The 16224-nt window shown below is 41.0% G+C and overlaps 1 protein-coding gene across 1 annotated transcript in view; it reads right to left on the bottom strand.

Annotated features, from left to right (window-relative positions):
* Window positions 1-708: 708 nt before the first annotated feature.
* Window positions 709-16224, bottom strand: part of AIG1 (androgen induced 1) — a 129071-nt gene continuing 113555 nt past the window's right edge. Inside the window, exons 4-6 of the mRNA XM_074862714.1 lie at window positions 15623-15738; window positions 4537-4700; window positions 709-1385 (exon numbers count right to left, since the gene is read on the bottom strand). Of these exons, the coding sequence (XP_074718815.1) occupies window positions 1348-1385; window positions 4537-4700; window positions 15623-15738 (318 nt within the window). The 3' untranslated portion in view covers window positions 709-1347. The remainder of the gene's footprint in view (window positions 1386-4536; window positions 4701-15622; window positions 15739-16224) is intronic.

Below are 16224 nucleotides of genomic sequence, written 5' to 3'. Positions count from 1 at the left end.
TAACTGAGATCTAAGCTTGGTAGTCTATTTTTTTGAGGTGCTGAATATTCAGAGATTCACAGATATGGGGAATGGCAATTTTAATTGACTCTATGCTGTACCTCTGAAAGGGCATCTTTTTCACTTGGACACCTACCTATGGATTCAGCTATACAATTTTGATCTCTGATGTTTCTGCTCTCTTTATATTCTTGATACATTTCCAATATCACCTAAAATGGCATGGTATTAGAAGAAGAAAGAAGAAAAATTATCTTGAGCAGGTGCAAAACTTGCTGAGAAAGAGGAATCTTTCCATCAACAGCCAGTTTTTGAGGTCTCAGCCATTCAGTAGTGCAATAAATACAGCAGAGATGTTCAGAGTGTGCTCTAACAGAATGTGTACAGCTGTGTGGCATTCTGGCATTTCTTATTTTTATTTAACAGATTCTTTCCATCAGAATGAATTCTTGAATTCAGTGAAGGAAACAATCCCTGTGAAATAAAAAAATTGCAAAAATGTCCTAGACTTAACAGCAGAGCTTGAGTTATGCAAGTTCTTCAAATGACAAGTCAACAGGGTTTGTGCTTTGGGCTTCCCACCCGAAGCCACAGTTGATAATCTGTCACAATGTGATGTCTGTCACCGCTGCTGCTGCTGTTGGAATATCATTCAAATGCCATCAATCCATCTAGAATTTCAAGAATCAGCATGAAGAAACAGAAACGCAGGGATAATATGATCTTTATTTAGGCCTTTTTAAGAAAAGTTGCATGATATTCAGATAGTCTAACACTGCAAGTAAGATTTTACTGGACTGATAAAATTATTAACATCAGCAATTTAAGGCAGCTGTTACATAGTGTTACATTAGTATTTCAGCCAGATTGTATTCTTCTTTGGATACATTCATGCAATTAACTTCTACTGTATTTTTACACTGTACTTTGAAATATATAGGATTGTTTTGTTTCTCCATATTAGACCTATCTGGTTAAGTTTTTCTCAAACAATACAGAGAATGGACTCATTGTTCTTGGTGGAAGTGAAAAGATTTAATGACTTAATGATTTAATGACTTATTTGATGCAAGAAATGCATGTTGAGAATGCCGTGGAGATAAATATACATCTTATATGTGTATGTCACATGCAAGAATGGAGAAATAGGAATGGAGGTTGAAACATTATTATTATTCTTAGCTAAAATCATTTTCCCTCCATATAAACCCCAAAAATATCCTTGTACTGAGCAGAGGGCCCATTAAACTTCCTCCTTTCCAAAAGATTCCTCTCCATGCCAACCTCTGTTGGGGATGAGAAATCTTCCATGGAATCATAAACAATCCTCCATGTTGCCTCTACTGTTCAGTCCAATTTTGGTTTTTCTTTTCCTTCTTCAATACCTGAAAACATATGGAGAACAGCTTTTAAAAATCTCTCAATTAATAAAAATGAAGAGTTTACTTAGAGAGGTTCTTCTAATGCATTAATCTTTCTTTTCCCTTTATTGCTGTTGTTTCTCCCCTACTTGCTCACATGCTCTTGCATGTGTTACCTCACCTGCTGTGAATGAAAAGAGCATCTGCACACCTGATGGCAGTGGTTGTCCAGTAATGAACTGCACAATCCTCCCTCCCTCCGGACCATTTTCAAATCAGCCTAACCCCCTGCCGCACGCTCAGCCTTTGACGGCTGCAGGGGTCTGGGAACAGTTATTTCCCTCACCTCCTCTGCTTACCTACAAGCAAATTAAAGTAGATGTTATTATAGCTGAAGCTAAGCAGCTGACTTTATTTGAAAGCAAGTTTTTAAAATTTTGTTTCAGAATTCAGTAACTTTAACATCCCCCCCCCCTCCATTTCAACATTGGATTTTTAAACATTTGCAAGTATGTCTCCCTTTTTTGAGAGTACAAGAATGAAGAATCAATTACTGTTAATACGGTGCCTCTCTCTTCTTGTAATGGCCATGTCTTTCAGTAGTATCAGAAGGGCTGAGTTGAGCGTAAAGCTCCTTAGAGAAATTATCCTTGCTGCAGGACTTGTCTCTTTTCTATGCTGAGCAAAGTCTGGGCCGGGCAGCAGATTGTGTTTTTTCTGGCAATGAAAACATTCAGCTATTTCATATGCCTGTTCCTGGACAATGAATTACTATTGGTATCTGACAAAAGTATTGTTCTTCTGACTAAGCCCTCTCTGCCAGACATCTCAAATACAAATATTTCTTTTGGAGGTTTTCAGGCCTCCTGCATGCTGGAAAAGAAAGACTTCTGAGGACTGAAGGCAAAAGAGAAACAATATTTGAGAATGCTGAGAGGAAAATTCAGTCACAAGTAAGATCACCTGCTAATGCAATATATGTGTAGATGGTAGGTACACTGAAAGTCACTTTAAAAACATAGTTAATTAATTCCAGTGTGGGAAACAATAAGACCCATCTGCAGTTAGAAAGCACAACTGCAGAGCTGCCTTGCTGAAAGAAGCAACACAGAAACAAATGGGTCTGTGCATTGCCAGCAGCCCAAGTACAATGGCCCTGGGTGTTGCTGGCAAACCAATGTAATGGAAGAGCCACAGTTGAAAGGTTTAACAACCAAAACAAGAGGCCGGGTCCAAAAGATTACAGTGGGTTTACAAGGCTGCTCCAGAGCCAATCTTGAGTCTTCTGCTTTCTGCTGGAAGGAACTTTTCCAATAGTTTTAAATGAGCTGTTTTATTTGCCTTTTTAAAAGAGTGTCTTTCCCTTCTTCCGAAGCACTCTACTGCAGATGCATCAAACAGCTTGGCAGGAATGCAGATCTACCCTCAAAACTGTGGACAGACACTGGCTTGTACAAAGGGCAAATTTTTCCTTGCCTACCATGTTTGTGGTTTAACTTGGAAAAACTAACTGCAAATCATTTTGTCAGTAGTGAGGTTTTATTAATTCATCTCCAGAGGAAAAGGAAAAAACTCCAAACCCAAAACAACCCCCTCTCACCCCAGAAATCTTCTCGTAGCAGACTGCTTTGATTTGCAAGCTTACTGATCAAAAGCCCCTTTTAAATGTACAGTTTTCAAATAATATTTTCCCAGGTCTCGCATGGTGACAGACTGGCATTATTTTACATCTCTGCTGTTTGTGGTGTGCCTGCCATATGCTTCAGGTTAGGTTTAGACAAAGTGTTTCAAGCACAGCAAACCAGCAGGTGACTCACAGCATTTTCTGGTTTGCAAGTGCTTGAGCCACAAAGGACTTTGGATCAATATTCTTTAACTATATCAAGGAAATGATGGCGAGGATAATAAGGCCATGGTGAACCTTAGAAGAGGTTGGAAGAATGACCTGATTGACATTAGCTCCTCTAGGGTGAAGGGTCACAAGAACCAGGGGTTTTGTTACGCCTGCTGTGGAATAAATAGTGTGGGAGATTTTCCACCATTTACTTATTCATGGACTTTGTGAGAACATGTGATTCTTCACATTATTATTCTTCATACAGGACTTAGGTGAAGTGACGTTATTCCTTGTGGCTGACATTTTTAGAAACTTCTTTCCTGAATTAAATAAGTTAAATAGATGTGAATGTGACATCAAACTGAGGACTGAAAACCAGACTTGAACACTGTGACCGTGATTGCTGGTTCTAGAGCAAAAAGACACTTTATACCTGGGTGCTAATATGAGCAAATGGCAAATAAAACTGCTTTGAGCTTCTGGCATTAGGTTATACCTAGTACTGGAGGACTTGTTAAGAGATTTGTGTGTGTAATAAACTACCATGTGAATTTACAGTGCATTAATCAGCACACACTAAGTCTCCCACAAGGGCATACAGGCTATTCATATGGTCCAAACGTGTTATGGAGCCAACGATGTAATGACAGAGTTCCCATGGAGCATGGATTTCACTCCAGTTGTGATTTGTCACTGCAGCGATTATGAATGTTATTTGCTTATTTCAGGCAATTTGATAAATGAAAAACATATTTCATAATTAAAGGAGCCTACTTTTAATCTTGTGTTTGTCTTATTTTCCCTTTTTCTCTACTCAGCAATGGGTGGCCTAGGCCTAGGCAGGGTAGATGATGTAGAGTCTGCAGAGTTATGTTTACCCTGCACTAAGGTGATATTTCATTCCTATTACTTTACTGACATGAACATATTCATTTTCCTTAAGTAAATTTATAAGCAGAAGACACCTTATACCTGAAAATACTAGAAGAATATATTTTTATTTCTAAGTCTAAGTTTACTGTTAACAGCATTCCTACAGAATGATACTTTATTCTAGTTGCATTTAATAGGTAATAAGTGGCTTGTAAACCTCTCAGTTAATTGCCAACAGCTCTTGAATTAGTATTGAAAGTAATAAAAAACCCCCCATATTCATAGCTCATCAAGCTCTCCAGCAGCCATTCCGTTCATCCAGCTGCTTTTAAGAGCAAGCAAGCAAGACATCTCAGTGGAACTTCTGTCATTCTCCTTTGTTTTAGCCAGCTTAAAACCTTCTCAACTTTCAGGGGAGCATGCTCAAGTCCCAACAGTGTACTTCATTCCTAAAACAATACTCACATTTTTGGGTATCCCAGATGTAGTTGTTCAGGACCTCTCCCACCAAGTAGAATACGTTAATTATTATAGTAACAGCTGCAAAAAAGATTATTTTGACACCTGGGCTGAGGTGCTCAAGAAGCGGGTACACCCACACTCCTGTAACGTGGTGAATCCAGCACACCCTGAAACAAAACAGAAATAACAAGTACTGACTTTTACAACCCTGTTTTTCAAAAGTAGCTTGGGCTATAGGCTTAGCTACTGTAACCTGAAAAGCAATTATTTGAAAGGACTGCAAGTTGGAACTGAACTGGAGCACCTGGATGACATCCACTCAGAACAGAAATCACAAATGATGAAACTATGACTGATCTCCCACATTCTTACTGCTTTGTCTTAAATTTAGTATGAACAGTTGGCCAATTGTCATGTTCTGACGTAGGCAGGTATTTCCTTGCTGCATTTATATTTATGAGGAATACACACCCCTGTTTCTTGCAGCACCCTCTGTTTCAAGCAAGATCTTTATCCAAAGAGCATTCAGGGTTCTCAACCTCTCCTATACAGCCCAACTCTCTGCTTTCTGCGGCATCCTTCTTTCATTTTGTACACGTTTGTGAGTTTTTGCTGCTTCTTGCTACACCTGGCAAATGTGTCAGTTTTTGGGTTTGCAGAAACACATGGCTCAGCTTCTCTTTGAGAAAATAATTTCTTCAGCACCTGTGTTTTAGGTTGCTCCTCCTTTTCTTTCAGTTACCTGGTATCATTTGGGATGTAGTAATTTTCCTCTAGATAGGATAAACACTTTAAAAAAAAAAGAAACCACCTCATCAGTGAAATTCTGCCCAACTCCACACTCAATATACAGTCAAGGAAAAGAAAGGTGGTTTGCTGGTGACAGAGATTTTTAGCATTCAGCTACAGTGGAGATTGTTGGTACACTACCCCAGGAGGCGGTGTCAGCTTTACTGCAGTGCATCCTGATGAAGCACTCCAGGTACGTGGTTTTGCTGCGTGTGACTCCAGTGGACATGTGTAACCTCTGAAGGGACAGTTTTTGCATTGAGATCTGATGTGATGAATGGTGAAGTCAGAGGGAGCAGAGTGAGTCCACACATTCCAGTAGGTGGAAGCTAAGAAAGGCAAATGCTGCCAAACAACTGAGCAAACATCATGGAGGGTAACCGGGAACAGTGCTCAGAGGAGACAGGCTGGGGCCCGTGAGGTGCTAGGCTCTCTTCAATAATGTACATCTCTTCCTTTCTGACCCAGCAATTTGACAGAAAAGCTCACAGTGAAGCACAGCTACAAAAGACTCAGCTGCTGCACGGACTATTACTGATGGGGTTTTCCACGTCCGTATGATTTGCTTCACTTGCTGATACTTCTGTTTGTTTAAGGAAGGCTTTTGATCACTAGATCAATAGTCATAGGCTCCTGAAGGGCAGAGACACAGAAGTCCACCCAAAACTGTTACCATAAATGCCTGTCACACAGAGAGTACAGAATCCCTGTTTAACGATTCTCTATCACCCTGGAAATGTACATGGTTGTCATAGCTTCCCTCCTCCTTAGAAAAGCTTTTATTACAGCCAAACCCTTAACAGTTGGACACTTCATGTAGGAATTTACATGTGTCAGTAAATTAATCTGCACGATCTAAATGCAGATTAAAACCGCTTTCTCCAAATGAGTTCACATATGGAAAATGATCTCTGTACTTTACAGTTATTTTCCACAACATTCCTCCATGCCAGAATTAACCTGACAAGATAAAGGTATCTGTGAAAAAATAAATGGTTCCCGTGTAACCCATGGTAACAGGGTTATATACCACGTTCCTCTTGATCAAAGAAAAAGACAGGACAGTTGGGTAGAAGGTAACGGGATGTCCTCTACTCCCAGGCTGACTTAGCAAGGAGTGTCTAGTATTGCCTAATGTTTTTCAGTTTCATTTGCTTTCATGATGATTCTGTGAAAAACAAGCTCCAAGGAAAAAGCTTGAAAAAAGCCAGTGCTTCTTTTTCACTTGTTTTCTCTGGTGTGAAACTGCCCAGCACTATAAAGCACCTTCACAGAGGGACTTTTCAAGGGATCTTCTAAACTGCGCCTGAGTAGCCAACTTCATGAACCAAGTAGAAGTGGCATTTATTAGAACGCATTTATGCTCATCAGTGACTCCAACCAATGAGTCACTGATGAGCTCCCGAATGTCAGAGATCTCTAGTTAGTTCAGAGTCCGTGAGTACAGCTCATGCACTCTGCTTTCTGCTGTCCAGCACAGGAGCCCATTCCATTCATTGCTTGGTGACACTGTTCATGCATTCAGCATAGCTGTTGTATGCCTGCCCCTGGTGCAGCCACACTGTAGGAACTCATGCTTTGAGCACGAGAGGTACCAAGCGCCACTTGGGAGACAATGGTCACAAACCCACCTGATCTTCCTTAAATGAGCTGTACCATGCTGCTCACTACATTGGGATGGAGTAGTATTAGCCTTCTCTCCACTGAGCAGTGACATACTGACTATTCCTGCATTGTCTATACCACAAACGGGAGCAGCAAAGGGACGACTGCTGCCATGGAAACCTCACCTGATGGCCTTTCTTAATGGGTTCATTCCTGCTTGAATACAAGCTATCTCCATGCCGCACAATAAAGGGCTGATCAACCATAGGCATAAAGCTTCCACACAAGATTGCTGATTACTGATGTTAATGAATGCCTTCAACGTTGCAATTCTAGTAGTCATTATTGCTGTCCAACCTCATTATTAGATAAGCACAGGGGAGCATGCATTAAGGTTTACTTAGGAGTGCAAATCTAGATCCAATTTAAGACCCTGTTACTGAACAGGTATAAAAAATGGGTCGTTTAGATAAAAATAAACTGAGGAGAAAAAGTTTAAACTAAAACTGGACCGGCTACTTTTGAAAAGATAAAATTAACTTGAACCTCCCTGTGTTTTGCTTCCATGGCAGCCCATGTAGACATAATCGAGTGTTTTCAAAAATGAATGTGTTACAGGTCATCAAGCTAATTTAGCCATTTGTTAGAACTGGTAAGAAAAGAAGGAATGGAAATATTCACACATTGTATTCAAATTAAAATGTCTGTTAAAAAAAGTGGTGATTTTCAGAAATTTTCAACCAGCTGGTGTAGAAATCAGAAAAAGCGATCTGAAGGCACACAATATTGCTTCTTTTTTAAAAAATCTGTCAAAAATTTGACTTTGTAGCTGTTTTTCACTTCTAGTATACAGTAGATGTTGTATATCTCTCCTATCAAAGTCATCAGAAGGCAATGAAAACTATGCAGAAAAGATACATGTACATTTATTCGTTGGCTATAGATCTTTTGTTAATGAGAAAAAGTAACTACAAAAAATTGTTGGAACTATGTGGTTCACATGTGCTCTACCTGTTGCTTTGAGTACTGCACCTCTTACATCATCATCTGTAAAACTTAGTCCTGGTGGAAGCAAGCTCAACATATGGATATAATGGCAGATAAGTATGACACCTGAAAGGTTTTGAATTGGGAGACATGTTGCAGAAAATGGATGCTCCTTCATGATGGCTGCTTTCAGCTACAGGAGTTTGCATATACTCTCACAGACATCACAGCTTGGTGGCACGTTGTGGTCTGAGCTCTGAGAGTCTCCACCCATTTTCTGCCTGAGTTGAGTCCTTCAGCGAAATCTGAAGCTGAATAACACTCAGTACTATGTGTTCTGGGAACAGGATCTACTAGATGAGGGGCTGTGTAACTTTTCAAGAGCAGTGAATGAGAGGACACAGAATAGTAATGCATGTCGTAAAATGGCTGAAGACCTCCCAGTGCTCTTCCTCATAATAGAAGAAGCACTTCAACAGATCTCAGAGACAAGAAATTAAAATCTGATAATGGAAATATCTTTCTGCATGATACCTAATTAACCTCTGGAATGCTCTACCCTATCTTTCAGTGATATATCACTGAAATCAAGATATTAAAAAAAAATTTTGAAGTATACAAGCGTGGAAGTCTAGTTAGTCCACTCCTCTTCTCTGGGCTGTATCATGCAACTCTCAACACGCTTCTGAAGTCAGAAGACTGTACGAGCAATAAGAATGTTATGCTTAAATTCAAAGAGTACAAGGCATATAAATCATCAAGACTGAAGGATCCAAGCATCTACTTCTTGACACAGGTTTTGGAAGAAAATTTCCTTTATAGGCTGGTAATTCCAAAATGGCCTGCTAATCTTCTTCTGAAGCATCTGACTTTAGCTACAGCTAGAGCCTGGATACATGACTACTCTGATCTACTATGGCAGTTGTTACTTCTTGCAGCAGCAAATCCTTTTCCACATCTCTTGTGCCATTCGGGATTCCAGTGACTGGCAGAAAGGAAGGCTGAATCTTTGGTCCTGAACAAATCCTAGGCCAGTTCCTCTTGTGGCTACTCTTTACCAAACAACAGAACACGGGCATTTTCTACACTTGTATTTCATGATCTTTTCTAGCATCACTCTCTTCCTTTTCCACAGAAAGTGAGAACTTTACCCAGAACTATTAAATTGTGGAATGTCTCCCAAAGGAGGTGATGGGCTTACAGCAGCTGAGTCATTCAAAACTTGAAGGAACAAATCATTTGTGGTTATAGAGTAGGGACCAACCCTGTGCTTTCAGAGGCAGGAACTCAATGACCCACACTAAATCTGTTCTACTTTTGGATTCTAATACTGACTGATGTGAGGCACATTATCATAAATCCTGATGATTTTTTTCCTCCCCTCTGCTCCCCCAAAACATAGAGCAGCTTGTTCTGCATCTAATCAGAATAGTTAAGATCTCAGCCACATTCAGATGCTGGGCTTCTTATAATACCAGCCAGCCAGGCCTAAGTCACCTACACCAGGAATGCACATTGTTTAGAAATTTTAAAGACTAAAAAATAAGTTCAATAAAGTGTCACCAGTTAGGAAATAACTGCAATAATCCAGTCTTGTTCCAGTTTCTTACACTGGATTCTTCTCCATTGATCTGAGTGGTGCTGAACAATACGTGGGTCATAGGACTGTGCTACTGGTATGGAGTGGCTTATGCAGTCAGAACAAGACAAGTCCTGGAAAACTGCAGCTGCAAATAATGTCACATGCAAAACATACTCAGCATGACATGGTGCTGGCACCCTTTGGGATGAGAAAAGCTTAGCAGAAATTTGTGTTTATGTACAGGTAGTTAGAATGACAGAAACTCTGCACATTCGCTGCAAGGTGTTGTCATCTTTGCAAGTCATCTATTTCGATAAATAATATTTCATTTTAAATATAGTAATGGTTGCTATGCCTTCTTGAGCTATATTTTAAGGAGCTGCACAAGCAAGTGAGAATGTATTATCCATGCATGTTATCTGTGATTGTACTGTTGCTTTGACTGAAACATTGGAGGATGTAGAGGTGGCGGGGAGCCAGAATGTAACAGTCCATAATGACTATGTCAGACCTAACAGGCTGAGGATCCATGCAGCCTTCTCTCGCTGAACGCACTTCTGCTCTCCCACCCTCCTTCTGGGTCAGGTACAGGGGACGCTAATCTTCTCCTGGGCTATTTCTGCTGCTTCTATTTCTTCCTACTCTTTCCTGTTCTGAGTAGCTCTGGCTCCAACTCTTTTCTCCTCCTCTGCATTGTCTCATCTATCACCCACCTCTCCATCAGCCTTCCACTCTGATTTCAAATCCTGTCTCTCTCTCTCCCCCTCCCAGCTTTTCTCACTTACTTGCATGATTTCAGCTTTCAAGCTGCTGACCTGTGAGCTGCACATTTGCTTAACCATTTCTCTTTTAACCCATGGCTTTAGTTCATCTCTTTTACTTGCCTCAAGGACTTTTTCCCCAACCACTGCTTCCTCTGATCTCTACTGGAACCTCTGTCGCCAATGCTCACTTCCAAAAGCATTCGTGACCCCCTCCCTACATACAGACCCTCAGCACACCCTAGCACAGCCACGCTGTCTCTCCTGCTCCACTGGCACCAGCAACCAACCAATTGTGGTTTCTCAATCCTGCCCTTCCTTATCGATACGGATGTCAATTCCCACCAAGCTTCACATTCTAACTCTCCAGCCTTCCCTCTCTGAATGTCAAGGTTTGTCCCAGCAGTCTGCACCCTCACCCCTTTGCCAACATCTGCTCTTTCTGATCTTCCTCTCCTTCTATGGAGAATTGCTAGTGGAAATCCTACAGCAAGCCTGACAGCATTGATCTCAAATTAATTCCAACTTCTCAGTGTACATTCCTTTCTTAAATTTGTTCAAGAGGAATTCAGCAAATCGCTCCATCTAAACGCTCTCCCTTGGCAAATCTACAGAACTCTCCTAAAGTCACTTCAAGAGAAACTTTATTTTCAAATGAAAGTTTAAAGGCACCTGAGCTCTTTAAATAGCTTTATCAAAAAATGAAGGAATGAAACAAGTCCAAGCTTGGCACATGTGGAGGCAGCTTCTAGTGGATCTGAGACAGCAACAAGAGAGCAGATCAAGTCTTTTGCTCCCAAACACGTAGCCCAGCATGACTAGAGCAGTGGAGTCAGAGTTCTTAGGGTCTGTTTTTTTGGCATCCTCAAGCGCTCAAAAGCAGAGGGAACAAGAAAACCACTTTAAATAAACGTATTTGTCTCAGTTTATTTTAAGGACATATTAGGCTCTGATATTAGTTACCGTGAGGTCATTCTTATTACAAGGAGCAACACATTTCTGGCTCTTTTCTGTTCCTTGACAACCAACTCTATACACCCACTGGCAGTCTTTTCTGGTAGTACTGGCAAGCTCTTGGGTTTTCTTAGCAGTGTCTAGATTTAACAATTCAATACAAATTGTGACCTTTACAAGCCATGCTAAATAAAGCCAATTGGCCTTTCCCATCTTATCCCATGGCCTTGATCCTGAAAGTCCATGTATGGTCTGCAGCAGGCAATGCAAGTCTGTGAATGCTCTGCCTGGGCACAGTTCCTTAAGAGCAAGGAAGAGCTCCCCCTCACAGAGAGCACATGAGCTAAGTGTGCCTACTCAAATGCTCTCTGACTGAAGGGAGAGAATGTGAAAAAAAAAAAAAGGGTTTACTCTTCAGGAAAGGATATTTCTCAAGTAACGTGTCTCTGAATAATGATTAGGGGATATCAAGTTATTTAGCTATGTTCCTCCAACTTCAGTGATTCTATTCAGAATTGTTTGCCTGTTTTCTCATTTATCAAATATATATAATAAAAGCTTACTATTCCACCACCTCTTTCATATGTGAAAGATTAATCCACATATGAAATAAACCAGAAACTCTCCTCTAGTTGGAGTTGAAAAAAATGTATTAACAGAATCAAACCTAAACAATATCCTCCTGTATGCTCCTTCACAGTACAAAGTGCAACATGATACACAAATCATGTAGCATAGCAAAAAAGTTTCAGCTGAGATGGGGAGAGAGTTCAAAATTCAAGGGCAAAATGCAGACATCTGATTAGCAACTATCTCCACTTTATACTGAGAGAGTTGCAGTGAAAACACTTCTGCTGAGGGAAAAATGATGCAGTGAGGACAAATTCTTAAGTGGCATATTCCTAACTTCTAGGTAAAAAGACATAAACCAAGAACTAAGCCCCAGCAGGCGATCTGTGCACAACCAAAGGTACAAAGTAAGTAAGTTCCACCAGACTGTATGTAACTAGGCCATTTGCATGTGTAGTCTCATTTTAATGCACTGTGCTAACCTTGATGGGTCAAATGGTACACCAACAAGGGCAGCAAATCCAAATTAAGCAATTCCAAACCCTCAGAGTGACTAAGGTCTCTACTTCATTGTGGTCAGACTTAGCAGCAGGAAGATAACAGGGCGATCCGCTTATTGGATGAGGGAAAGGCTGTGGATGTTGTCTACCTTGACTTTAGTAAGGCCTTTGACACCGTTTCCCACAGCATTCTCCTGGCAAAACTGGCTGCTCGTGGCTTGGATGAGCGCACACTTTGCTGGGTAAAAAACTGGCTGGATGTCCGGGCCCAAAGAGTTGTGGTGAATGGAGTCAAATCCAGTTGGAGGCCGGTCACGAGTGGTGTCCCCCAGGGCTTGGTTTTGGGGCCACTCCTGTTTAACATCTTTATTGATGACCTAGACGAGGGGATCGAGTGCACCCTCAGTAAGTTTGCAGATGACACCAAGTTGGGTGGGAGTGTTGATCTGCTCAAGGGTAGGGAGGCTCTGCAGAGAGATCTGGACAGGCTGGAGCGATGGGCTAAGGCCAACTGTATGAGGTTCAATAAGGCCAAATGCCGGGTGCTGCACTTGGGCCACAACAACCCCCAGCAGCGCTACAGGCTTGGGGAGGAGTGGCTGGAGAGCTGCCAGTCAGAGAGGGACCTGGGGGTGTTGATTGACAGCCGGCTGAACATGAGCCAGCAGTGTGCCCAGGTGGCCAAGAAGGCCAATGGTATCCTGGCTTGTATCAGAAATAGCGTGGCCAGCAGGGACAGGGAAGTGATCTTACCCCTGTACTCGGTACTGGTGAGGCCGCACCTCGATTACTGTGTTCAGTTTTGGGCCCCTCACTATAAAAAGGACATTGAATTACTCGAGCGTGTCCAGAGAAGGGCAACGAAGCTGGTGAAGGGTCTGGAGCACATGTCGTATGAGGAGCGGCTGAGGGAACTGGGGTTGTTTAGTCTGGAGAAGAGGAGGCTGAGGGGAGACCTCATCGCCCTCTACAACTACCTGAAAGGAGGTTGCAGAGAGCTGGGGATGAGTCTCTTTAACCAAGTAATAAGCAATAGGACAAGAGGTAATGGCCTCAAGTTGCGCCAAAGAAGGTTTAGACTAGATATTAGGAAGCATTTCTTTACAGAACGGGTTGTTAGGTGTTGGAATGGGCTGCCCAGGGAGGTGGTGGAGTCCCCATCCATGGAGGTGTTTAAGAGCAGGGTCGACATAGCGCTGAGGGATATGGTGTAGTTGGGAACTGTTAATGTTGGGTTGATGGTTGGACTGGATGATCTTCAAGGTCTTTTCCAACCTAGACAATTCTGTGATTCTGTGATAGTGGACCTCAGCTGTGAAAGGCAAGTACACTCTGAGTGAGAGGGATGAAAAAATGCTCACTTTTCATACTTTCTAGTAGATTTTCCCAACCTGTGAAAGTGAGATATATTGTATTGGTATCATGGAGTCAAGATTTGGCTTGCAGACTCAACCGAATCTTGGATAGAGGCTTCAATACCACTTGCAGGCTGAAGACATGCAGAACTTGCAGATGATGGCACAGTGTAGCTTGTGTCTGCCTCCAGTGTCCCCCAAAGACCTTCTTTCATAAGAGTAGAATGATCCTTGAGGTCCCTTCCAACCTGGTATTCTATTCTATGGTATTCTATGAAATGGGCTTTAAGTGCAGAATTTAGCAGGATGACCTTTTAGGCTGAATAAGCAATTGTCTCAGATCATCTTTAGAGAAATCACAACTTGGACTAAGGTGAGTCACTTGAGAGTAGCCCTATCCATTTTGGAAATAATGTGCATGCTGGCAAAAGCAATAAACAGCAAAAGCAAAGAGAGATGACCTAGGCTGTAACCGAGTATTTGCTTAGTAGTTAATTTCTTAATGCAGGATCTTCTTCCCCTGGTTTACTTGTCCTACAATTTCCTTTTACCTTGTACTTGTAGGTGTAGAATGTAGATGCACTGTCGTAGCCAGGATCAAGCCATGTGAGTATCACATTGATGCTATAATAGCTTCTTAGAAGATTTTAAGACACTTCTGGTTTTATTTCACTTGCAGAACTGGATCGTGTCAATTTTCTATTCCTATTGAATACTATTGCATGTGTCTACTCAGATGATTTTGAGAAAACAGCAGTTGCCACAGGAGGTCAGATCACAGGTACAGTAGCTCTGCCAATCTGTCTCCAGGCACCCTTCAGAGGAAGGTTGAGAAATATCGCAGTTATGCATTATTATATGTGGTTTAAAAAAAAATTACTTCCTCCTGAAGGAATCATTATGTGCCTTTTTGCATGAGGCTGTCCTTATCTTACAATTACAAATAATATTTTTTAAGAAGGATATGTATGTTTATAAAAGCAAATGGCAGAATATGATTGCTGTCCTGGGACACAACATCCCACTTCAGCTGGATTGCTAGCATTTTATGATCACTCTGTGAGCGTATATGTGTACGAATAATGGCCTCTCTTTCATTGGACCGAAGGGGCAAGTTGCATAGTTGAAGCAGTATGACAGTACTGTCTTGAGCCCATGTTCCTCTTTCATTAGTTTTATCTCACTTAACTGGCGGAAAAAGCATTATCCACAATTTTGGAAAAGATCCTCTTAGCTGAGGGAAGCGTGTTGTGAGATGAGAAGAAAGAATATGAGAAGTAAACAGGGGACATGAAATGTTTGCAGAAAGGATAAAGGATATATGGTATCTCAGGAGCATTGTAAATAAAAGAAAGGTTTAGTGAAAAATAAAATACTAGAATGACCAGAGTAAATCAACTCTGTCATGTAAGTTAGGTGCTTGAATAGAAACTGCTCAAAGACTTAATTTAATGTTGTGTAAGAAAGCTTATTTCTGTTTTAGTTTAATTTTTCACAAACATTTGCATTTTTTAAAACAAACTTCAGGGTGTTTGGATTGCTGGCTTATTCTGTAATCAATTTTACAGAAAGATTTTATGAACTAGTAAAGAAAAAGGACAGTGTTCTATCTTTTCTGTTGTTGCTTCAGTACTGATGCAGGAAATCATTTGCCTATTCTCAATTTTATTTGATAGAACAAAAACCCTAAGCAATAAAACTAAAGTCCAAGAAAAACATTTAGCTTGAAAAAAGGTTGAAAAATGTAGCCTTGGAAAGACCACTGCTTACATGGGATTGTTCAACAAATTCCTGTTGTGTGAGGTTTGGCATATACTTTCTAAAAATATAAGCATCTGGGGAAACCAGACAAAGCCCAGGTCTTGGACCAAACGAGGCATGCAGCGTGAATCTGTTAGCGATTATATCCATAATGAAATATGTGCCCAAATTTAGCAGTACAAAACCCCCAATACAATATGAAAACAAAGCATGTACAGCCCTTACCATAAAATATAGCCAACAGCGAAGGTGCACACTGCAGCCAGTCCACAGCTCCTGCTGGGATACTGATGATGTGTTGTTCTCATCTCGATTAATACAAAGGGCAAAACTGTTGTATGCTGAAAAAACCAAAACAACGGGGGAAAATCAGGTGATACAAATGATTCTCACTGCATTTCCATGCTAGTTCTACAGTAAGAAACTTAATCACAAAAACCTGAAGACAATTTCTTGATAGTAGAAAGACAAGGTAAAATGACTATAGTTGATCAATAACCCAAACAATATCGTTGCTGTAACATCCAATTGTTTGAGAGAGCAGAGGAAAACCAAGTAAGCAGAACATGCTTTTCCTTTTGTCTAGGAATCCAAGGCAGATACTCAGTGAGTAAAAAGGCGATGTGGCATGAGGGGACATGGGCCCTAGTACCAGTCAGTTTGGCCTTGCAGTTGCTCTGTGATCTTTGCCACATCACCTCGGTTATTTTGACCATTCGAGTTAGGAGACAACACATCCGACTTCCAGAGACTATGCACAAACAATGCCGAATGAATGAATATAAATGGAGGTATTTAATGCTTCTGAGAATTAGGTTTAAATGTAT

The sequence above is a fragment of the Strix uralensis genome, chromosome 3 (assembly GCF_047716275.1).
Source record: "Strix uralensis isolate ZFMK-TIS-50842 chromosome 3, bStrUra1, whole genome shotgun sequence".
Taxonomy (NCBI): Eukaryota; Metazoa; Chordata; class Aves; order Strigiformes; family Strigidae; genus Strix; species Strix uralensis.
This window is presented reverse-complemented; position numbering and strand designations above follow the sequence as displayed.